At 39.5% G+C, this 24829-nt stretch overlaps 2 protein-coding genes across 6 annotated transcripts in view; one reads left to right on the forward strand and one right to left on the reverse strand.

The window, feature by feature from the left end:
- Positions 1–4289, forward strand: part of LOC135106739 (uncharacterized) — a 34698-nt gene extending 30409 nt beyond the window's left edge. For 2 of the 3 annotated variants that reach the window (XM_064016003.1, XM_064016002.1), the window contains 2 exons: positions 2694–2798; positions 3606–4289. In XM_064016003.1, coding sequence (XP_063872073.1) covers positions 2694–2798; position 3606 — 106 coding nt within the window. In that variant the 3' untranslated portion in view covers positions 3607–4289. The remainder of the gene's footprint in view (positions 1–2693; positions 2799–3605) is intronic. The other variant, XM_064016004.1, reaches the window with a different exon arrangement.
- Positions 4290–10175: 5886 nt separating this feature from the next.
- LOC135106741 (uncharacterized) lies at positions 10176–23326 on the reverse strand. 3 transcript variants are annotated; one of them, XR_010271448.1, is made up of 3 exons: positions 22758–23326; positions 22391–22589; positions 10176–10320 (listed from the first exon to the last, which is right to left on the reverse strand). XR_010271448.1 is itself a non-coding variant. In XM_064016008.1 (3 exons), the coding sequence occupies exon 3, from the start codon at positions 21993–21995 to the stop codon at positions 20580–20582; it is 1416 nt and encodes a 471-aa protein (XP_063872078.1). In that variant the 5' UTR covers positions 21996–22589; positions 22758–22827; positions 22956–23326; the 3' UTR covers positions 19178–20579. The 3 variants fall into 3 exon arrangements, 2 of the variants coding, with proteins under 2 accessions (XP_063872078.1, XP_063872077.1); XM_064016008.1 differs by lacking the exon at positions 10176–10320 and having other exon boundaries at positions 19178–22589; positions 22758–22827; positions 22956–23326; XM_064016007.1 differs by lacking the exon at positions 10176–10320 and having other exon boundaries at positions 19178–22589.
- Positions 23327–24829: the final 1503 nt, after the last annotated feature.

Below are 24829 nucleotides of genomic sequence, written 5' to 3' on the forward strand. Positions count from 1 at the left end.
CCCTAAGTGTCTTGACCTAAGTGTTTTGACACATTCACAGTCTAAGGTCTAATTTTCAATCTGTAGAACACCACCTCTCCTCTTCTAAACCTCATCTTCTTTTCCTCACAGAAACTCAGGTGTCTGAGGCAACTGACAGTAGCCCCTTTTCTGTTCCCTCCTACTTTCTCTATCCTCATTTTTGATCCAAAGCTGCATGTTGCGTTTATGTGCGCAATGACTTAACCTGCTCTCGTGCCCACGCTCTTGAATATTCCAAGTTTTCCACCACCTGGCTACGATTACAGAGTCACTCTCAAACTAAATTTATCTGTGCTGTATACCTCTCACCTAACTCCTCTGACTATAAGAAATTCTTTGACTACTTAACTTCCAAAGTAGAGCACATTCTGACTCTCTTCCCTTTTGCAGAGATCTCCATTCTTGGAGACTTCAATGTTCACCACCAGCTTTGGCTTTCCTCTCCCTTCACCAACCATCTTGGTGAACTAGCCTTCAACTTTGCTAACCTCCACAACCTAGAGCAATTGGTGCAACACCCTACTCGTATTCTTGACCGTCTTGGAGATACGCCCAACATTCTTGACCTTTTACTGATCTCTAGTCCTTCTGCTTATCCTGTCACCCTTTCTTCTTCGTTTGGCTCCTCTGATCACAATCTCATCTCTGTATCTTGTCTTATCACTCCAATCTCTCCTTAGGATCCCCCTAAGTGAAGGTGCCTCTGGTGTTTTGCCTCTGATAGTTGGGGGGACCTGAGGAGGTATTTTGCTGATTTGCCTTGGAATGACTACTGCTTCCGTGTCAGAGTCCTGTCTTTGTGTGCCGAGCTCATAGCAGAGGTGATAGTGTCTGGCATGGAGGCATACATTCCTCACTCTTTTTCTCGACTTAAACCTTCCAAAACTTGGTTTAACACAGCTTGTTCTCGTGCTATATGTGATAGAGAGGTGGCCCACAAAAGATACTTACGCCTTTCATCACCAGAATCTTATGCACTGCACTTCATATTTCTGCCCAAAACCATGCCAAGTCTGTTCTCCAACTAGCCAAAAACTCCTTCATTTACAGAAAGTTTCAAAATCTTTCAAGATCTAAGTCCTCTCGTTCTGGCATCTATCCAAAAATATCTCCAATAGCTTTGGTTCTTCTTCTTTCCCCTCCTTTATTTCAACCAGATGGCACCACTGCTGTCACATCTATTTCTAAAGCTGAACTCTTCGCTCAAACCTTTGCTAAAAACTCTACCTTGGACGATTCTGGTCTTTTTACTCCCTCTCCTCCACCCCTCTGACTATTTCATGCCACCTATTAAAATTCTTCGCAATGATGTTTTCCATGCTCTTGCTGGCCTAAACCCTCGGAAGGCTTATGGACCTGATGGGGTCCCTCCTATTGTTCTCCGAAACTGTGCTTGCACCTTGCCTAGTCAAACTCTTTCAGCTCTGTCTGTCAACATCTACCTTTCCTTCTTTGGAAGTTTGCCTATATTCAGCCTGTTCCTAAAAAGGGTGACCGTTCTAACCCCACAAATTTCTATCCTATTGCTTTAATTTCCTGCCTATCTAAAGTTTTTGAATCTATCCTCAACAGGAAGATTCTTAAACACCTCTCACCTCACAGCCTCCTATCTGATCGCCAGTATGGGTTCCATGAAGGCTGCTCTACTGGTGGTTTTCTGGCTTTCTTTACTGAGTCTTGGTCATCCTCTTTTAGAGATTTTGGTGAAACCTTTGCTGTTCCCTTGGATATATGAAAAACTTTTGCTAAACTCTGGCATAAAGCTCTGCATTTCACGCAGGGATGCCACAGAATGCCTGACTTCTGATCTTTTTAAAATTTCTGATTGGGAAAGAGCAAACTTGGTATTGTTCAATGCCTCAAAAATTCAATTTCTCTATATGTTAACTCGGACACAACCTTCCAGACAACTATCCCCTCTTCTTCAATGACACTCAACTGTCCCCCCCTCTTTTACACTGAACATCCTCGGTCTGTCCTTTACTTATAATCTGAACTGGAAACTTCACATCTCATCTCTAGCTAAAACAACTTCTATGAAATTAAGCGTTCTAAGACTTCTCCGCCAGTTTTTCTCATCCCCCCCCAGCTGCTAAGTCTGTACAAGGGCCTTATCCATCCATGTACGGAGTATGCTTCACATGTCTGTGGGGGTTCCACTCATACCACTCTTCTAAACAGGGTGGAATCAAAAGCTTTTCATCTTATCAACTCCTCTCCAGTAACTGACTGTCTTCAGTCTCTCTCTCACCGCCGCAATGTTGCATCTCTAGCTGTCTTGTACTGCTATTTTCATGCTATCTGCTCTTCTGATCTTGCTAACTGCATGCCTCCCCTCCTCCCTCCAGGTATTATGCAGAAGTCCAAGTACAAGTACTGCAGTAAACTGTCAGAAAGCACTAACTCCGAAAGCATTGCTTTGAGAATATTGATGATAAAGATTTTAATGTTCACTACTTTATTGTTACATAATGTAAGCCTGCAATCTATAGTTTTGTAAACCAGCAGATTAACACTAGAAATTTTGTTTAATGGCATCATATTCCCCATAATATCTCGTGTATAGCCTACTATGTTGACCAAAACACAGAAAACTGCTTTTTTCAGTGGACATAATGTTTTGTAATTTTTTTGCTCTAATTATTTTGAAACTTTTTCCTTCGCACTTCCAGATATTTTATTAATTACAATCAGCGGAGGTGTGGAGATGCAGCTTTTCACATTGCTGATCATTGGCAACAACAGGACTTTGTATATCAACTGCATAAACTTTGCTGGTAAAGATCCATGCTTATGAATTTTCTTTACAAGCTTGACGAGCTTCCTTCACCTTTACCATGTGATTTTCATGTGAAATGGATAAACTATCTTTAATTTGATTTTCTTGAAGATCTTTGTTGGCAGCCCATGAAAAACAAATAGGATCACCAAATCTAATATTTTCTTTCTCAAATACTACATATGTACTGCATGTGTAATAGTCATGATTTACAAACAAGAAGTCCTCATTCAAATTTCTAAAAGCTATCTCAGATGAGATGTATATTTTGTTTGGAGAAATTTTCCTGCCAGTAGTGAGATACTTGGCTGTTATTTTTTCTTTGTGTTTCACAGTAATGGAATGGTGATAAAAAAAAAAAAAAAACTCCCTCATGCACTTATGGCTCTTTCAAGCAGACATATTGTACTTACCGTTCGGGAGTTGATGCTTTTCTGACACATAAACAGTCTCAGTGTGTTTTGCCTCCTAATAATGCAGAAAAACTAGAGGTTATGCAGTCTGTGTGTTGAAATTTCGATATATAATAACCAGCTATGCATAGCCCATGATAATTAAATTCTTCTCTTTCTAATGATTCAACAGATTCCAAAACCATGAAAATTGCAATTTTGGGATCAACAAGTTCTACCTTTTACTGAAGAGCACATGGCAATGTGAAACTGGCAGTGTGTGTGTGTGTGTGTGTGTGTGTGTGTGTGTGTGTGTGTGTGTGTGTGTGTGTGTGTGTATGTGTGTATGGGACAATGGGTATGGGTGTTTGTTGGAATTTCACTCTTCTTATCCCTATGGTCCTTTCACACAGAGTGCCTGAAGACATGCTGTGGAAGGGATTGTGGCCTGAAGAAGATGACTGATTCAGTCTCTCCTCGTTGATGTGAAGGACGTTGTCGTACACTCGAGAGAACTGAATTCGTAGAAATTACAGTACCTTACCTTAAAAAGTGCCGTGTCTTTGATGTCGGCAACTATGGAACCACCACCTCTCCCGATCTTCTGTCTCTCAATACGTATATCATGCGGCCTCCTGTTGTCTCCAGTACCTTGTACTAAGCTGTTCAGGTATTTCACTCTGTTTCCCTTTGTCTCTTGCAATGGAATGTAGGAATTAAGAGAGAAAAATAGAAACTTTTCAAATTATAAATAAATTTTCTGAAGAAATTTTTCTGTATATATATATATATATATATATATATATATATATATATATATATATATATATATATATATATATATATATATATATATATATATATATATATATATAGATACAGTAGTACCTTGATATATGAGTTTAATTCGTTCTGTAACTTAGCTGGTAAGTCAGTCTACTTGTATGTCAAATGAATTTTCCCCATTGAAATGAACTGTTCCAACCCTGTAAAAACAAAAATCCCCAAACCACTCAAAATTATGAAAAAAAGTTTTCAGTTAAGAAATACACATGTATATTTTACCAATGCATAAAAAAAATATACATATATAAAATAAAAAAAGTTTTATTTAGTATTCTTACCTTGGACAGACCTTTGCGGTTAATGAAGGTGGATGGCAGAAAAGGGAGGGAGGAAGGGATGCAGGCACCATTCATATATAAACATTAAATGTAAACTAAAACTGTACTCTCTTTAAATAAAACCAAAACTGCATTTTCTTTACCTTAAAGCAAACTAAAACTGCACTTTCCTTAAATGAAACTAAAATGGTACTTTCTTAATTGTAAAAAAAAAAAAAAAAGAAATGCACTTTCTTAACTTTAGCCTTAACACAACACTACATTTTTCAATTATATTCACTTTTTTTTCTTTTTTTGGTTACACTTTCAGCACTTTCACTTGCAGGCCTTTTGAAAAAGAACCTATCCAAAGAGCTTTGCTTTTGCTTGCCTTTCAATATGTTATGGAAATGAGTCAAACAAATGTCACTAAAAAGTGATGAAGCACAACCAGTTGAAACTTTTTTCTGGGTGTTTTTTTTTTTTTTCAATGAAACTTGAAAGCTCCCACATTGCCAGCATGTCTTTAATTTCACTAGTAGAAATCATTTACTCTAGCTCTACCTCCTCTCGCTACTAATCTGCAGAACTTCCTTATGCTGCATCATCTGTAGCTCCTTTAACTTATATGTTGAAAGTTCCTCTTCGTGTTTCTTGACGAGTTCATAAAAGTCATCTATCTCCAGACCCATCAACTTTCTGAGGGACACAATCTCCTCCAACACTTCTGACTCGGGCTCATTCTTGGGTTCAGATCCTTCGAAGTCCCTGTCTGCAATATCAGGCCATAACTTTTTCCATGCGGAGCTCAAGGTTCTTCTTGTATGCTCTTCCATGCCAAGTCAATAATATGTAAGCATATCACGATGTTGTAGTACTCTTTCCAGAACTCCTGAAGGGTTAGATTAGTGTTCTCGGTCACCTCCAAGCAGCGGCGGAACAAATGCTTTGTGTAGAGCTTCTAAAAGTTGGAGATGACTTGCTGATTCATAGGTTGTAAGATTGCGGTCGTGTTGGGTGGGAGGTAAAGGATTTTCACGAATTTAAATTCATCGAGAATGTCATCTTCAAAGCCAGATGGGTGCACTGGAGCATTATTCAGAGTGAGTAATGCTTTCATCAGGAGTTTTTTCCCTTGAAGATACTTCTTCACTGCAGGACCAAAGACAAGATTTACCCAATCGGTAAAAAACTGCCAAGTAACCCATGCCTTAGCATTGGCATGCCACATAACCTGCAGTTTCTCTAAGAATCTTGTTTGTCTTTAAGGCTCAAGGATTTTCTGAGTGATACACTAGCAGTGGCTTGACTTTACAATCACCACTAACATTTGCACACAATGCAAGAGTCAGATGGTCCTTCATAGGTTTATAGCCTGGCAGCTTCTCTACAGTGATGAAAGTCCTCCATGGCATTTTCTTCCAAAATAGTCCCATTTCATCACAGTCAAAAACTTATGGGGCGGGATGTAACCTTCCTTCGCAATAAGTGAAGTAAAACACGTGACATAATCCTCCGCTACCTTAACGTCAGCACTCAGCTTCACCATGCCTCACCACTGAGTGGATGCCAGTTCTCTTCTTAAAATTTTTGAACCACCCATGACTTGGTTTAAATGAAGCTTCTGGTGCCTCTGCTGAAGTAGGTGGTGCTTGTTTCTTCAGGTTGCTGTAAATAATATGCGCCTTTTCAAATATTATAGCCTCCGACACTGCGTCTCTTACTCTTTCACCCACACCAGCAGAAGCTTCTCCATCTCTCCATGGATGTTTGTTCATAATTGGGACAGAATTAACGTTCCTTTTGCTGGTGTTGCACTTTTGATTGCATTCTTTTTGTTTAAGGATAGTACAAATAGTAGATGTACTGTGGTCATACTGCCTTGCCAGTTCAAGCACTTGCACACCTCGCTCATGTTTTTCTATTATTTCTTACTTCACTTCTATTGACATCATTCTTTTCTTCTTCTCATCACTGTCCTTTGCACTTTTTTTTTTTTTGGCCCCATGATATCACACGCAAAAAGGTAAGTAACTAGCGTGAAAATAATGAAAGAACATGCAAAAAGGTAAGTAGCTAGTGTGAAAATAATGAAAGAATGAGCACAGAGATGAGATCTGACTCGCTGTGCAGGAAACATGTGGATACTGGACCACCTGATGCTGGACCAATGGGACAACTAGCAGCAGCATCCCGAAGCATGACTCGTATCTCAAAATTTCGGTCACATCTCAAACAAAAAAATTAACCAAATCATAGTTCGTATCTCAAAAAAACCCATATGTCAGGCTGCTCATATCTCAAGGTTGTTGTGTATATATATATATATATATATATATATATATATATATATATATATATATATATATATATATATATATATATATTGTTATGACTGACTACAGCCCCTTTCACAGCTGCCGTTGAATCAGATCAGCTTATCCCTAGGCTATGTTCCTTTCAGCCTGGTGCAGGATGTGAACATGACAAATCCAGTTACCTACTGGTCGCCAACAACTATCCAGCTTCAATAGGTCGTCACCCTGTTCAACCCATCAACAGGGAAGGGAGTATAAGAAACGCCAACTTAATCCCCAAAGCTGAGAAAAAACTAATGAACCACATGTTAGGGAGCAAAAATAGTATAGAGAACACAAAGTAGGGTACAATACTTTATTGGACAACGACCCACAGTAACAAAACCAACCCACATCCAACAGATATTATACACTCTGGCCAGAGAACAACCTATTTTACAGTCTACCAAAAGACAAGCCCACACTGCCGTTCCAGCTGGTGAAACCTGGGGAGAGAGTAGACAGCTGTAATCTAGCAGAATGTTATACAGCCCTGTGGTCTGCCCCATTTCACAGCATTCAGAAGCACTTAACAAGAACACAATGCCCAGACACAGCCCAGCCGGATGTCTCACTTTCACACACTCTGGGTCTCGTTCTCTCTCCCAAACTAAACTTTGTTGCAAAAATCATAAGAGTTTTTATTTGGAGGGCTGGGAAAGAGCAACTTTTCTACTTTATTGCTAAATACAACTCGCAGCAAGGAATGGAAGTAGGGGAAATTAAGATATGGTTCACACCAGCCGATCACTGTCACTCCCATCCCCGTTCATGATGTCACAGATATGACAGCCGTCTGCTTTGAAGGTGAGCTCCATCGTAGGGTGACAGTGTGATGTCAGCCCATCATCAATTCTGCACATGCACCAAAACAAGATGGATTACAAGGATTTCATTACTGCTGCTCTCTTATTGTTGGACAATTCGAAATAGAAGAACACCCAATTAGACCAGCATGACTTAAGGAGGAGATGGGCAGTATGGGCATAGCAACTGCTGCTGCAGAGTGCTTTGATGAGAACACAAGATCCTTATGGAGGCAGAGATGAGGGCTGATAGAAACAGCTTCCATGGAGCTTACTGCATGACTCCAACCACTTTTCAGGAGCTAGTGTAACTAGTTGGCCCTCACTGCACGTGCTCAAATGCTGTGTATTTACCACAGGATCAGCTGAGTTGAGGGTGCATGGTGAGTGGTGTTGCTGCATTTCCAGATTCATCAAACAATAGTCTTCACCTCACATATTGAGAAAATATATTTAAATATTTATTATAATAATATGCTCTTATTTCTTTCTCTGTATACAAATACTAATATTTCACAATTTCATGATATCAAGGGTATCCAACACCAACGATAATGGTCAACACCGCCACAGTCCCTCTGTCAAAAACATGAATTTATTTAATCTTCAGATGGCGAGACGGCTGTGAGCGCAAAGGGTCTAGTTCCCATCTAAGAACCATGCCTAAGTGGAAAAGAACTACTTTAAATTTATACAACGTTCTACAGTAAAACACAGCGGGCCTTGACTTACCTGCTACGTGTTCCTTGATTTTCCTTGATTTTCACACTTTGTCCCTCTCCTCCCCTCTTCATCTTTCTTCTCCCTACTTCTCTGTTCTCTATATCACTGCACATAACAGTGTGTGTGTGTGTGTATATATATATATATATATATATATATATATATATATATATATATATATATATATATATATATATATATATATATATATTATTAATGTACATAGCTAGATAGCTAGCTAGTGATGACAATAACCTCCAGAACTGTGAGACCGCCAGGAATCTATCTGGTGTAATTAGTATTCTCCCAGGCATTAGCATATTGTGGTGGGAGTCGCCACCGAAAATGAGCTAGGACGCTCGCCGGCTTAACTGAGGGGCTCTTACTCGCTGGCAGTGGTGTGGAAAGGTTCTTGTTCTGACTGTGAGGAAGCAGCCCATGTAGACTGTTTTCCTGCTAGGCAGGTGTGCACTGTACGTCTTGTATCCAGGGTTGGAGTGATTGTAATTGTAATTTAATTGATATGTAATTAATTACATAAAATGATGCAATTAATTGTAATTATCATTGAATTTAAAACTTAAGGAATTCACTATAATTTTGATTAAGAATACTATAGAATTACTGTAATTTAATTGTAATTATGGAAAAGTAAAGTAGTGGTAAAATTCCGAATAGATTGTATATGTCTTTGTAGCAAACATGTGTATATATTACCTTGCAAGAGAGGTAGTTGGTTGTACTGCTATGTTAGCTCCATCTGAGCGAGTTTTCTGCATTGCAGGAAACTAATTTATTGCAAATCGAGCTCAACTTGGGGTCACTTCTTTCAGATTAATAATAATGATCAAGTGCAACAGTGAATTGTATGAAAAAGTGCCTGCCATTTAGATCTACATAAACCTACTATCCACAGTTTCTTTGAATATGGAAGGTTGAATTTATTTGTTACAGATTGGTTACTTAAGTTTGCGCTGTTTTTGTATTGTTGGCAACGCTGTGTTGCAGCACTGCAGAAGCCACGAGCTGTGTACCCGCAAAAATAACCAAACCCAGGTGGATGAGCTGGCAGTGGTTGGTTGAAGCGCCAGCCAACCAGAGACGAGCTGAGCTTAAATAAGGTGTTACAATCGCCGGAAGAAGACTGCGAGAGGTAGATAACAAGAAAGCAGGTCTGCGCTACTCCGCTCCTCTGACCCTCAGGTGGTGTTTCAGGTTTATGAAGAGGTATATGTGAAAGAACGGAAGAGGATAGACAAGAGAGGACTCTAAACAATTACTACTACTTTTTTCTTAAACAGATTGCACAATATCCTATTAATAACTTTTGTAGGCGAATAAACTGATGTTCAGTATGGTGAATATTTAAGAAACTTGAACAGGAGAACTGCAAGGTGTATAAGTTGAGCTAATGCTAGTGGAAAATGAATAGCTTCGACTTACCAATGTTGCATACATTGCTTTACACGAGACTGAGACAGTCTTTAAACTTAGAAAAGCAGCGGCATTTCTACCTGAGTTCAGTGAGGAAGATCCTGAGGATTTGTTTTTTATAATTTGAGAAAGCAGCCGAGATACATGGGTGGCCAAACTCAAATTAGTATTTGGTACACTGCATTTTTTGGTAGAGCTCATGAGGTATTTGTTGTCCTGGACCCTCCAAGCTATGAATTACCAGATGATCAAGAAATCTGTTCTCTATGCCTATAGGAAAGTTCCTGAAGCCTATTGTCTGGAATTTCATAGCTGTAGCAAAATGAGGATACAGATTTATGTAATGTAGAGTTTTCTCCAGAAGGAGCGATTTTATCGTAAATGGGTGGATAGTAAGACTGGTTATTACTGCTATGAAAAGCTTTTGGAATTAATTGTGCTGGAGGAGGTAAAAAATTGTATTTCTGTCATAGTGAGAACCCAATTACATGAACGGGGTATATACTATTGGCCGAGGCTGGGCTAGCTGCCGATTACTTTTTCCTTATTAATCATGATGCATTTCACAGAGTCAACATGCCCTCGACCCAGTACTTGCCTGCCAAAACCTTCAGGGACCCGTTATACCAGTGGCAGGAGCAGTAACCGGCACTGTATTGGGGGTATCAGGGAACATTGCCTCTTCTACTCCTTCAGTTGAGACCACTGGCAAAGAGAAAGAGAAAACTGGTGAGAGGAAAAAATGAGACTTAGTACTATTGCAAAAGAAAATGACCATGTTATCAGTGGTTGTAAAATATTAGCTCATAAGCACAACTCCGGCCAAGCTGTTCTCACAAGCTGTACTCACAAACCCCATGGGTCTGACTGACGCTCAGGGTAGTGATAAACAGTTTTGGGGCCAGGAGAACATCCTAATGCTAATTCATTAGATGTGCCATCAAGCCTCTCCCAGCCCTTGTTGCTCGCCTTCCTTTCTTCATCATTCACAGCATGGCAGGACACACATTCTCAGCAGTATTAGGGAAAATGCCATGGGGGTCGCCCCCCATGGCATTTTTCCGGAGGCCTCAGTGGCAATTCATTTCAGGATGGCGACCCTGGCTGTAAATTAACGCTGGGGAAGGGGGAGGGGATGGATCATTCACAGTGACGTCACCATGGGTCATGTTAAGGTGGGAGGTGGGGGGGTGATGGCGACGGCGATGGTGGCACTGAAGGGGAGAGGTGGGGGCGTGTGTCCTTATCCTTCGGCGATGTTCCCTCTGACATCTCAGTACATTCCAATGTCTCCCACCACTCGATGGTCAAGGTCGGCGGAAGGGAAGGTGGTGGGGGAGGACTGAACGCATCAGGAAAGTGGGTGGCGACGCCACCAGGGGCCATGCAGCCTTTGTTTTGGGCGGGAACGGGAAGTTGAGGGCTATAGAATGGGCCGCCACGCGGCTGCCACACGCTAGTCGCACGCACGGATCCTGGGCGGCCAGGGTGGTGAGTCTTGCCATCACATGTTCCCTCTGACATCTCAGTACATTCCAATGCCCTGCCACTTCCTGATGGTCAAGGTCATCGTGACTACCCATGCGGTTCCGTTACCTGCGATCCCTTTACCTAGATTAAGCGTCTGTGATGGCTGGAGCGGTGGCGGTCACCTTCACTTTCGCTGACCGCCTGCGGTGTGGGCGAGGTCGCCGACATAATACTTATGACGGATGGCCACCTTAGTATTATTATTATTATTATTAGAAAGGTTATGCAGAGGCGATGGGACATTTTATTTTTATTAGGGCAAATACAGCTCATTGATTTATTAGGACAAATACATCTCATTCATTCAAAACATTTGCGAATTGAAGGCGAAGAGATCACCGTCATCGCTGTCAATGACGAGCATAGTTTTAATAACTCTAGGAATCACCTTCTTACGAGGGGCGGGTGGGGCATTTGGGAGTTTTAGCATGCTGACATCCTCTGGCGTGTTAGGAGGCATATTTTTTTTTTCAGTTTTCCTACAACTTCTTCACCTCCTGGCCCTCATTGCCGCCTACAGCCTGCTCATCTGACCGCCACGGCTGTGTTTCGGCTGGTGGCGGCATCAGCGACTCCGGAGGTAGCGGCCGTGACTGCTGCTGCGGCTGCTGCTGCGGCTGTGGCTGCTCCTGTGACTGCTGCGACTCCTGTCCTGATGGGGCATCAGGAGGTGGGGTCGCTGGCAGCGGTGACATGTCGTCATTGCTAAAGATCAATTTCTTCTTTGCAGGCTCCAACATTCTCTCCACATCGACATCCTCATAGTTGGCATGGCTATGCTTACCCCCAACATCACCCAGATATAAAAACGGAAACAGATACGTTCTGTAACAGACAAAAAAAAAAAAAACGATGAGAACAATGGAAAAGTTTTTTTTTCTCCCACCATTCTTATTCATTGGCAAATGAATGTTAATGTAATTTACAATGGCGAAGGTGCGTGATGGCATGCAAGGCAATGGCGTACTTACCCACGGTTCTCAAGATGAAACGCTTGTCAGCTTGCTCCATTCTTGGAGATGAGTCCTCGACGTCTGACTGGGTTGAGAGGCGATGGCGAAGTGACGCTTATCACACAACGTTGGTTGTGACAGCCTAAAAAATAAACTCGATCGCCCAAGATGCCTGCTAGACCGGCTTGTATTTCTCATGCATTCATGACGGCTTATGTGCGGACAATGCAGCGAACGTGACTATAATGATCAATTTCTATGAGCCAGTAATGTCGGCGAAAAACATGATGACGCGGTTGTGATTACGTCCCTTAGCAAAAGAAAGATTAATTCTTAGATTCCCTGATTTATCCAGAGAGATGGCACTGTGCACGTCCTCCATCACAAAATTATAGAAACATACTGTCTGACCTTTATTAAAAGCATCAAATGTTAGGGAATTACACGTGTCCAATCCTAGTGACTCAAGGGTCATGTAAAATAATTTTGACGCATGATGTGGGAAAGAGCTACGAACGTTATAAATGGTTGCCCTGTTCACGGTGATATGTACATGTGACAGATCGGCGTGATGAAAATATAAACCATTCTTATCAATTACGCCTTGTAAGCTGTCCACATCAACTATTGCCATGGTCAAATTTTGAGGTGTGAATTGCGCGAAAGGTAATTCGGCAATCAAAGACGTTTGATTGGCGCCTAACACATATGTCTTATTGAGTGTCTTATTGAAAGTGTATTGCAGTAGATTTAGAATCAGGGAATTATTTAATGATTCTAAGACGGGCGGATGCTGCGTGATGCGGTCAACCCATAACTTAGCCATCTCGAGCTTAAATTTGAAACTGCTGGCGTCCTGGTATGAACTAAGAATCCATGTTTTGTTAGCCAATTCTAATCGAATTCTCATATCAACAGAGTCAAGTAGGTAAGCGTCCAGACTTGATATATCTGAAAACAAAGGCGGAGTCATTGAAAGGCCGTGCGTTTTGCAATCTTTTATCAATTATTTCTCGTCTTTATTCCCACCCGTGAAATAGTCTTCATCAAATTTATTGATTATGCCTTTTGATCCATCATAATCGCGGTGGTAGAAGGAGATGCGACCGATAGAGTCAATTTTATCCTGAGGGATTGTTGTAATCATTTTAATCAAAGCGTGATAGTTGAACAAAGAGGATGACTCCACAAGCTGTTCATTAAAATAACAAGCGCAAGACTTAAACATCGTATTATTCAAGCCAGTAATAAAGACGACGTGATCGTCATCGTCTAGTGGCGAGCCATCCGTCTTTGCCACGCTAACTTGCAATTCTAGAGACAGCGATGATAGATCCAAAAATTGTCCTGGAATGCCAGGCAGTCTAAATTCAATGTAATGGTCGTTAATCCCCACATGATTATTAGCATTAGCGTCTAAATTAACGGGTAATACATCCAACTTTCGCCTCACAGTGACTGACAATTCGATGGTATGCAGGCGATTCACCTGTGGGAAATTCTCACTCACAGCCATCAGATAATTGCTCAGGGGGGTGGAGGTCGCTCCCCCCAATGCACATCCAGCCCGTAATGAGTTATCTTCACAACTAAGCTAAATATTGAAGATATCTGCTTTATAGCAAGTCTTTCTTTTCAGTTGCCTGGTTGGCTGCTTTCTCTTCTTTTTTTTCTTTTTTTTTCCGACTCCAACTTTCCTCTTTTTTATTACTTGTCCACCTCGAATTATCCTTTCGCCCACACCCTTCACGGCGGCGATGCCTCTATTTCTTAATGATTCGCAAAGTCGTTTCCCCTCTGAAATATCTGATAATAAATCTTTTCCCATTTGGAGCGCTTCGGGTGCCACAGTGAGCATTAGAAAGGGAATTGCTCTTTTAGCAAAGCTGGTCAAAACGGAAAATAGACAGCCACCTCTTCTTGAATGGGGTGGATTAAAAACGCGGATATGGCCTTTGCTTTGCATAAAAAGCAAGTCATATTCCGCTCGAGTGGGAGGTGCGAACGCTCTCGTCATGATGACCGCCATGTCATGAATAAGACGCCGAACATAATCACCGGCTATTTATTTCTGTCTGATATGCAGTAAAAGTGTAATTGATTTACCCCTCCCAAAGTGAATGGGCCGGCCAACTTGATCCGCGAGTTGAATCGCAATCGAATCGATAATAGTTTTACTGAGCGATTTATATGCAGTCTGATGAAAATCTTTACCTCCGGCAGATTCCATGCTAATGACTTCTAGTAAGTTGACATTCTGAATGCCATATATCGTCGGTGACACACAGTCCATGTAACATAGTGTGAAATCTATCCCCCCATCCATTCAAGGTGGGAAAGGGGTGGGAATGAAGGTGGAGTCGTTTTTGACATATGAACTGTTTAAATTATACTTGGCATAATAATCAAAGCCCAAGATTTGAGCCATCCTGGATCCAAATTTCACAGTCAAGTAGCAGAAATGGCCATTGTTGTCGCACTGTGGGACATTCTGAAGGATGCGCTCCACTCCACGTTTTTTCATTATAGTTAAAAAATTGATCACCCTCAAAATTCCGGTCATACTCAGTCTTCATATTGCTTTTTAATTCTTTGGCCAATTCGATATTAATGACGTCAACCATATACAGTAAAATCCCTCTTATCCGGCATCAACGGGACCGCCGACATGCCGGATACTTGAACAGAAGTGAAATTATATCCACAATCACCACCCTACACTTACGCATCTTACCATAACAAAGATCAGCTGATCTGATCAGCTGCTTAAGTGTAAGCACAACACGCTTCCTCTTTTCTACAACTTTAGGCATGATGAAGGTGTCAGGCGATAAACAGTGCACAAGCGGGACTGAGTCACTGAGTAAACACAGTGCAGTGGGCCGCGGGTGGCGCGAAGCAGTGCGCTCTGGTGGCGAGGGGACAAAGTATGTCTTGCGCAGGAATTTTAATAGATTTTATGAGTACACATTGATTTTTTATTGATTTTAAGGCTCGGGGAAAAATGTGCCGGATACTTGAAGCTGCCGGATACTCGAATGCCGGATGAGAGGGATTTTACTGTACCCAGTATCGCCCACCTCCGTGCTCGTTCGAGGTGTGTATGTATGGAGTTTATACATGCGTGTTTCATCGGCGTGGGCTATGGCCCAAATCTCAATCCTGCAAGCATAATCAGCCGTCACTAGACCCAAGAACTGTTTTGGATAAAAGCAGTTTATCAGACCTACTTCATATTCCTTATTTGGATCAAGATGGATGGGGGGAGTGATTCTATTTTCAAAGCAATGGGGCTGGTTATGGGGGTAGAGGTCGGTGTTGCCCAGACTCATCAAATACAGATAATGCTCTGCTCCTGCCATGATCAAAATAAATAATAACGACCATCCCAATTAAGGAATATATTTATACTCGATTCGTCAAACACACATCAAATTTATTTTAAAATTTTACATGATATAGATTATTCAGACTTCTTCACCAGAATAGTTTCAACTCCAAAAGGTTGAAGTCACATCACCAGCCCTTCCACCCTAGGCAGGTAGTTATTCGCCCACTCATCCTGGCAGCGACCTCTGCATCCCATTCCTTCTGGGATGATAATCTGCTCCACTTTAGTGTTTGCCATGGCTAGCAGGGCAATCTTTTTCGGGCAATTCTGAAAGTGTTGACGTCGGTTCACGCTTGTATCCATCTTGAGTCCTTACACGTAAAACAAATCCTTCGATGTTGCAATTGCCTGTTGTGCCTTCTCGTTACCCTCGATGGCTTCACCCCAACCATACTGAGTCACGCAGGCCACCAGGTGGAAGAGATTTTTATATTAAGGTCGAAGGTCAAGTGAGGTAAGAGAAAGTATTTCGTCCACTGGCGTGGATATCCAGATAAATTTGACAGCTGGATAGATGCGGATGACTTAGTAAGATATGGATGAGGAAAAACTATTGATATCGAAATAAAAGGATTTGGTTTTCCTCTTCTCTCACATCTCCCCTAAATTGCGGAAGCAGGTCTTGCAGAGTTTGAATAAGTGTGAAGTCAATTGCATCTCGGAAATATTCGCCAACTTTTTTAAGAAACACCTGATGGACGACAATACTATCATTAACCGCCTAAAAAATTTCAAGAATGATATTCGCATTGTAGCCTTGAAAAAGACGCCTGTGTACAAGAAAAAGCCATTCTCATCTCCAAACGAGGTGGCAGCATATTGGCCGCGTTACTCCCAATAGCCGTGTCGGCAATAACAAGTTTACTACAGAGATGAAAGGATATTGTTTAGTTCCCATTTAAACCAGCCGACGTCGCAACTCCTCACCGATTCACGTCAAAACAATTCAAGAAAAAAAAACTTCACTTCCGCCGCCGGTCACTGCCACCACCACTGCCTTCACCACGGCTCCACCATCATGCGCGCCTGTCAATCTGCCGTTGCGTGATTTAATTTGAGTTGCTGTTTCACCTTCCTTTAAAGAATACGGTTTATCTCTCTTGAAATTATTGGAGGGTAAACCTGGGATTTCATGGGATGATCGGGGTAACTTACTTCTGCCAGTTTCAGGGATAAGTGTGTTTGATCTCATACGAGTACTCGGCGATGGAAAAGGAGACGCGAAAAGACTTTCAGCCGATAAGCGTCCATTATTATCACTGCTTAATCGCTTGGCACAACTCCCTGCTGGCACCATCAGAAATACGGTTCAACGAAGTAAACTGATAGGCGGTGAGATCGAGCACATCTGGGAAGCATATTAAAATGAAAGGCTCCGTCTTACTCTGTAACCGAGTAAGTAAATCAATAATGCATGAGTCATTGATGTGCACAAGTTAGGCACGTCAGGGGTGCAGACCCACGGATGGATAATTGATAAGGGTTATGGTCAAAAAGGTTCATCCCATCACCCACATCCCCTAATAAATAATATATTCCCCGCCCCCCACCCCTTCCTACCAACAAAGGAAAAAAAAATAACACCTGCGTTAGTTTGAACGAATAATTCTACTTCGCAAGAGGTGTAATATCGACCAATACGTGCAAATAAAGGCCTACAATATCACATTCCCCCATCACTCCCCTCACAGAGGGTTCAGCGTGTGGATCTACCTTCCAATTAGTTGTCAAGATGAAGGTGGTCGAGGGTAAGCTGACCAACGGCAAGTTCCGCCATCGTCACTGTTATATTGCTTATGCGGTAAATACCTACAAAAACGTCAAAAAACATTGAAAGTATCTTATATAAATAAACGAAAAAAAAACAACAACATTACGAGAAACATGAATTATGAGTGTTTTTGAGATCTTAGGTACAAAAACTCGAAAACGTTTAAATACCACTCTATACGGAGAAACACTACAATATAACCAAAAACGTATATTTTGAGTGTATTTTACATTGTTGGGTGCCATAACGCCAAAATACATAAGAACACACTATATGGGGAAAACAACGACATATCCTCATTCATGTATTTTGAATATTTATGAGCGTATTAAGCAGAAAAAAGTAAAAAAAAGAAAAATAAAGTAAGAAAAAAAAAACACCAAAAACGTGTCTTTTGAGTGTTTTTGATCTAATTACGTAACAAAACAGTAAAACACATGAAAACACCGTTTCTGTAAAAAAATAAATAAATAAACATTACCACAAAAAACAAAACAAAACAAAAAAAACAAGTATTTTAAGTCTTTTTGAGCTTGTTCTGTACAAAAACGTCAAAAAACATAGAAAGTATTTATATGAAGAAACTCCATATGAAGAAACAGAACAACATTACTAAAAACATTTATTTTGAGTGTATTTCAAATTATAAGACTAAATGCATACAAATCATCCGATGTGGGGGAAAGAAACGATATTTCTATAAACGTGTCTTTTGAGTTTTTATTAGCGTGTTAGGCACTAAACTCTAAAAAAAGCATTGAAAGTACTGTATACGGTAAAGGAAAAAACGACGAAAAACTTGTCTTTTAAGAGTTTTTTTTTTCTTTTAGTTCTTTCCGTACCAAAACACACATGCTAAACGCCTTATGGAGAAAAAACAATAACATTATCTAAAAAAAGTAATTTGAATGTTTTTGAGCTTTTTACGTATAAAAACGCAAAAAATGCATGGAAAATACCCTATATTGGAAAACGAAAGAACATTGCAAGAAACGTGTATTATCAGTGTTTTTGATCTTAGGTACCAAAACGATAAAAATCATAAATAGCATTGTATATGAAGAAGCAGAACATTACCAAAAAAATATATTTTAAGTGTATCTCACATTGCTTGGTAGCAAAACACAAAAATTCTTGCAAAGCTCTTTATTTGGGAAAATGGAAAGAATTTACCAGAAACGTGTATTTTGAGTTTTTTTTTCTTTTTTTCGTTTTTGGCACTAAAATGCTAAAAACCATGGAAATCATCCTGTTGGGAAAAGAAAACTACCAAAAAGTTTTCTTTTAAGTATTTTTTTTATCTTCTAACGCACCAAAACACTAAAACGCTTGCAAACCACACTTTATGGAGAAACAAAATAACATTGCCAAAAAAAAAAGTATTTTGAGTGTTTGTTGAGTTCCTCACGTAGAGAAACGCCATAATGCATGCAAAGTGCTCTCTATATGACACAAAAAGACATTTCAAAAACATATGTTATGAGTCTTCTTGAGCTTCTTGGATATCAAATTGCTAAAATGCATGAATAGGATTCTTTATGGAGAAAGAGAACAACTTTACCAAAAACGTGTACTTTACATTGTTAGGTACTAAGATTTGAAAATGACTGCAAACAAAAATAAAATTCAAAACCCTCCCCAAGGAGAAACACAATAACATTAATAAAAGCAAAGTATTTAGTGTGTTTTTGAGCGTCCAAAACACCAAAATTCATTGGCAGTATATTTCGAAACAAAACGACATTACGAGAAACGTGTAATAAGAGTGTTTTTGAGCTCCTTAGGTAAAAAAACGCTGAAACTCATGAATAGCACTCTATACGGAGAAACTGAAAAACATTACCAAAAATGTGTATTTTAATGTATATTATATTGTTAGTTACTGTAGTGTAGGATAATGACTATGATTGGGCTGACTTGCTGTATCTTGATTTATTGATTGATTCAGCCTGCAAATTTAATGTCAACATAAACACAGCATACCTCAATATCATGTAACTCCCTTCAATATCTTGTAACTTCACCCAGTAAACAGAAGAATAACATAAGATGAACACATATCCCATTCTATTATTCACTATTGCAATGACACACGATACATATAAAATAGTACTCACAAAATGACCGCCCATCATCAGCCAAGGCAGACTTCACCATATGTCTGATTACAGCATTACCCCAACTATGCTGCAAAGTTACACTTAATCAAATCCTCCTATCAGCACCGCATTCAATATAACACCAACCAATATGCACAATCAGCGGCATAACATAAGTCAAACAAATCAGAGAAATAATGTTATCACAAAACTCACCTCAGTCAAACAACCGCCACTCACCCCTGACAGGCACCAACTGTCCCTCTGCCTACCTTCCCCCTACACCCTGAGTGCGGTATAATATATATCCGTGTTACATACACAGACCCTAAAAGAAAACTTCCTCTTGACAAACAAATACACATTACTAACCAATACCAAACTTGTTAATAAGTAAGAAAACAATATATGTATCTCAATAATAATTACAATTCTTGTCATATATGCCAATAACAATTATACAGTAACTGGAATACAACCCGTGTCTACACCTCTTTCCAACCAATGACAGCGACACACACTGCCCGCTCCACATTCAAAGGTGCCAACATTGACATTATAATTCTAATATGATGAGAATCATATTACACTCCCCCCACCACAAATCAAAGGCTTCTATACTTCTATTGTTGATCGACTGGGAGCAACACCACCAGTCTATGTACTGATCTTACCATTTGCTTGTCATGTTGGCCCCTGTACTGTTTTCCTGGTTCATTAATTTTATACCTCAACAACACATCTCTGATCTTTCCATCCCTTCCTGGTATACCTTCTACAACTTCCGCTAACTTCCATTCTCCTCTTAATACATTATGATCATTAACAAGTACAATGTCACCCTTCCGAACATTTCTTACACTCACATGCCACTTTTGGCGTACAATTAGAGTAGGAAAGTAGTTCTTCATCCAATTTTTCCAAAATAAATCAATGACCTTAATCTTAAATGCATATGATCTACTTACTTCTCCCCGTTCATTCCAAAATCCACAAGGAGCATCAATGGTAGATCGACCCAGTAGTAAGTCATTAGGTCTCAATACAGTCCCTTCATCAAAATCTTCACCTGGTTTGAACCCGATAGGCCGTTCATTCAATACATTGGCCACCTCATACATAACAGACTGTAGTTCTCCAAAGGATATGACTGATTCACCTATGATTCTAGTGAGAGATCTCTTGACTAATCTAATTAACGCTTCACTGCAAGAATTTTCCTAAGGGGCATCTGCTGATCTATTGAATACCCAGATTAAACCATTAAATTTTCCAAAATTGAACACTTCATGCTTATTCCACCGAGTAACCATATCTCTCAATTCCTTGTTTGCATACACTAACTGTGTACCATTATCTGAATATAATTTTTTGGGAAATCCTCTAAGACAAGTGAATCTCTTCAATACAGTAAGAAAGTTTTGAGTATCATAACCTTTGGAAAGGTCTAAATGTACAGCCCTTGTTGTCATGCAATTGAAAATTACTCCAAACGTTTTTCTTTTCACTCTTCTTTTCACCGTATCACAAACCCAAAGAGGACCGAACAGGTCAACACTTACATTGTAAAATGGTGGACATGGCTCTAGTCTTTCCTTAGGTAGTTCACCCATACACTGGGATGTGCAGATCTTATCTATTCTATGGCAAGTTACACATTGTTTTCTAATAGATTTCATTGTCTTCCTCGCACCTAATACCCAGTATTTCACTTGAGCTCTAGCAAGGCCCGCTTCTATTCCACTATGATCTTCCTTGTGTATGTGGGACAGATACAGTTCAGAAAATGGATGCTTTGATGGGAGTAACATGAACTGATCACAATTCCAATTGTCTTTTACCCATTTTGACATTCGACTTCCCACAGTGATAATGCCATCTTCTCTCATCCTTGGTCCTAGACGTTTATATTTCTTTTCCCAGTCTTGTGGCAGGCTTGTTTGAGCGTTCTTAACAAGAAATAATTCTGCTCTCTGTATATCCTCTGCATTAGGATCACATATTATAGCTTTAAATGATCTCTTTCTTACTACATTTATGACTCGAGCCATTACCGACAAAAGCCGTTTCAAATTGCTGAAATTTTGGATGTTGATTAACTCATTAGGTGTAGTAATCTCTCCTGTGTTCATGGTTACCTTTGCAAACACAGTATCAGGGAGATCAGACACTGTATTCTGTTTAACTGGCCATTCTGAGAAGTCACAATAGAGAAATTGTGGACCACTTTGCCATACAGATCCTGTCCCTAACTCTAAGGGACTGCATTCCCTGGTGGTTAAATCAGCATTGTTTTCCTTAGAAGATACCCAATACCATTCTATGGGCTCTGTCTTTGATTGAATCTCTGCAACTCTACTTCCAACAAAGGTGTTAAATCTATGTGATTCCTTTTGGATTTGTGCCCTTACAATCTCACTATCTGTGATGTGGATTATCCTAGAATAGTTGTATCTCATTTCTCCTTCAATGGATACTCTCAATCTGCTTGCCAAAACTGCAGCACACAATTCCAGTCTAGGTATATTGATTTGCCTCATAGGAGCAATTCTATTCTTTGAACATAAGAGTTTTACACAATATGTGCCATTCTGCTTCTTCCACCTAATGTAAGCTACAGCTCCATATGCTTTCATGCTACTATCACAAAAGATAATTAACTCTGGATCTGTAGTCACATCTGTAGTCCTTAAGCATCTTCTACAAGTCTCCTGGGTTCCCCCTCTAGTGACATTCTGAGTACATAGGGATCCTCACCATGTTGTGATTCAACCAGTCTTGTATAATCCCTAATAAATGAGGGAAATGACCTTACAGATCCACCAAATTTAGGAGGCTCAATTTTTTTCATGGCAAGTACAGCCTTAGGTTTTTCTTTTAATGTCTCAAGAAGAGTGCACTTTATAGTTTCCAATTCCATGATATAGTCTTCATACTCTTGGCAAGATGAACTACCATCTAAAAGGTCAATAATTTTCTCATTCACCACATCCACTACTTTGAAAGAATCACAAACTTCACTATACAATACTTGTAGGGTTGCTGTGGAGTCTCCTCTCTTGTGTGCATCCTTGAAGAGTCCCACCTTCCTGGTGAATCTCCTCTTGGCATTAGCACGTTCCCTTTTCAAGTCATCCATGGCTGCTCTGCGAATTTTGCTGAATTGTAGTGTAGGATAATGACTATGATTGGGCTGACTTGCTGTATCTTGATTTATTGATTGATTCAGCCTGCAAATTTAATGTCAACATAAACACAGCATACCTCAATATCATGTAACTCCCTTCAATATCTTGTAACTTCACCCAGTAAACAGAAGAATAACATAAGATGAACACATATCCCATTCTATTATTCACTATTGCAATGACACACGATACATATAAAATAGTACTCACAAAATGACCACCCATCATCAGCCAAGGCAGACTTCACCATATGTCTGATTACAGCATTACCCCAACTATGCTGCAAAGTTACACTTAATCAAATCCTCCTATCAGCACCGCATTCAATATAACACCAACCAATATGCACAATCAGCGGCATAACATAAGTCAAACAAATCAGAGAAATAATGTTATCACAAAACTCACCTCAGTCAAACAACCGCCACTCACCCCTGACAGGCACCAACTGTCCCTCTGCCTACCTTCCCCCTACACCCTGAGTGCGGTATAATATATATCCGTGTTACATACACAGACCCTAAAAGAAAACTTCCTCTTGACAAACAAATACACATTACTAACCAATACCAAACTTGTTAATAAGTAAGAAAACAATATATGTATCTCAATAATAATTACAATTCTTGTCATATATGCCAATAACAATTATACAGTAACTGGAATACAACCCGTGTCTACACCTCTTTCCAACCAATGACAGCGACACACACTGCCCGCTCCACATTCAAAGGTGCCAACATTGACATTATAATTCTAATATGATGAGAATCATATTACAGTTACTAAAACTTGAAAATGCCTGCAAAGCTTCCTATATCGGGAAAGGAAACAAAATTACCAGAAACGTGTCTTTCAGTATTTCTTTCTTTCTTTTTTCTTTTTTTTTTTTGCCTGCTAAGCATTAAAACGCTAAAAAGCATGGAAATCAATCTTTATAAGAAAAAAAAAAAAATACGAAAAAATAATCATTTCAGTATTTTGAACTACTTACGTACAAAAACGCTTAAACGTATGGAAAACACCATTTATGGAGAGAACATTACGCGAGACGTATATTTTGAGTTTCTTTTTTTAAGCTTCTTAGGGAACAAAACGCTAAAACGCATTAATAGCACTCTATATGGGGGAAAAAAAAATGTGTATTTTGAGTGTTTTTCACATTCTTAGAAAGCAAAACGCAAAAAATACATGTAAAGCACCTTCTGTGGTGAAATTAAACCACATTACACAAAACGTATCTTATGACTGTTTTTGTACATGTTAGACAATAAAACGCTAAAAAAAAAAATAATGGAATGCACTCTATATGGGAAAATAAAACATTACCCAAAATTTTCCTTTTCAGTGTTTTGAGGTGCTTACCTACGAAAAAGCCTAAAGCATGGAAAATGCCCTTAAATGAGACAGTAACATCACCAAAATCAAGTATTTTGAGTTTTTTTGAACTTGTTATGTACATAAATGTACCCTATATGATGAAACATTACGAGATTACCAGAAACGTGTATTATGAATGTTATTGACCTCATTAAGAAACAAAACGCTCAATAGCATTCTATATGCAGAAAAAAAGAATAACACTAATAAAATCGTGTTATGAGTGTTATTCATATTATGTACGAAAACGCGTAAATTCATGTTAAATATCCTATATTTAAAATCAAAGAGACATTACGAGAAAAGTGTGTTATGAGTGTTTTTGAGCTTATTAGTGTTCAAAAACGTGAATCTGGGTTTTTTTTTTTCATTGTTAGGTACCTAACAGCCAAGATGCATGCAAAGTATGCATTTTGGGAAAAGAAATTACATGTCTTTGGAATGTTATGCACCAAAACGCTAAAATGCATGGAAATCACCCTATATGGGAATAACAGACAACATTACAAGAAACGTATATATTGAGTGTTTCAGTTTCTTACGTACCAAAACGCTAAAACGCCAGGATAACTCTTTTTTATGGAGAAAGAGTAACATTAAGAAAAATAAGTATTTTCAGTAATTTTTAGCTATGTATAAAAACGACAAAATACATGGAAAATACCTTATATGGCGTACCGAAAAAAAAAAAAAACATTTCTAGAAATGTTTATTAGGAGTGCTTTTCATCGTCTTACGTACCAAAACGCTAAGACGCATGAATAGCATTCTAAGAGAAAAGAGAACATTATAAAAAAAAAAAAAAAAAATGTGTGTTTTGAGTGTTTTTCACATTTTTAGATTCCAGAAAGCCAAAGTGCATGCTAAGCACCCTCTGTTACGTTCTGAAACTCCATTTCCAT

The sequence above is a fragment of the Scylla paramamosain genome, chromosome 14, assembly GCF_035594125.1.
Source record: "Scylla paramamosain isolate STU-SP2022 chromosome 14, ASM3559412v1, whole genome shotgun sequence".
Lineage (NCBI taxonomy): Eukaryota > Metazoa > Arthropoda > Malacostraca > Decapoda > Portunidae > Scylla > Scylla paramamosain.

What these genes read in the sequence shown, in the direction of transcription:
- LOC135106741 (XM_064016008.1), bottom strand. Translation starts at nt 21,995, where the DNA reads ATGAAAGCATATGGAGCTGTAGCTTACATTAGGTGGAAGAAGCAGAAT.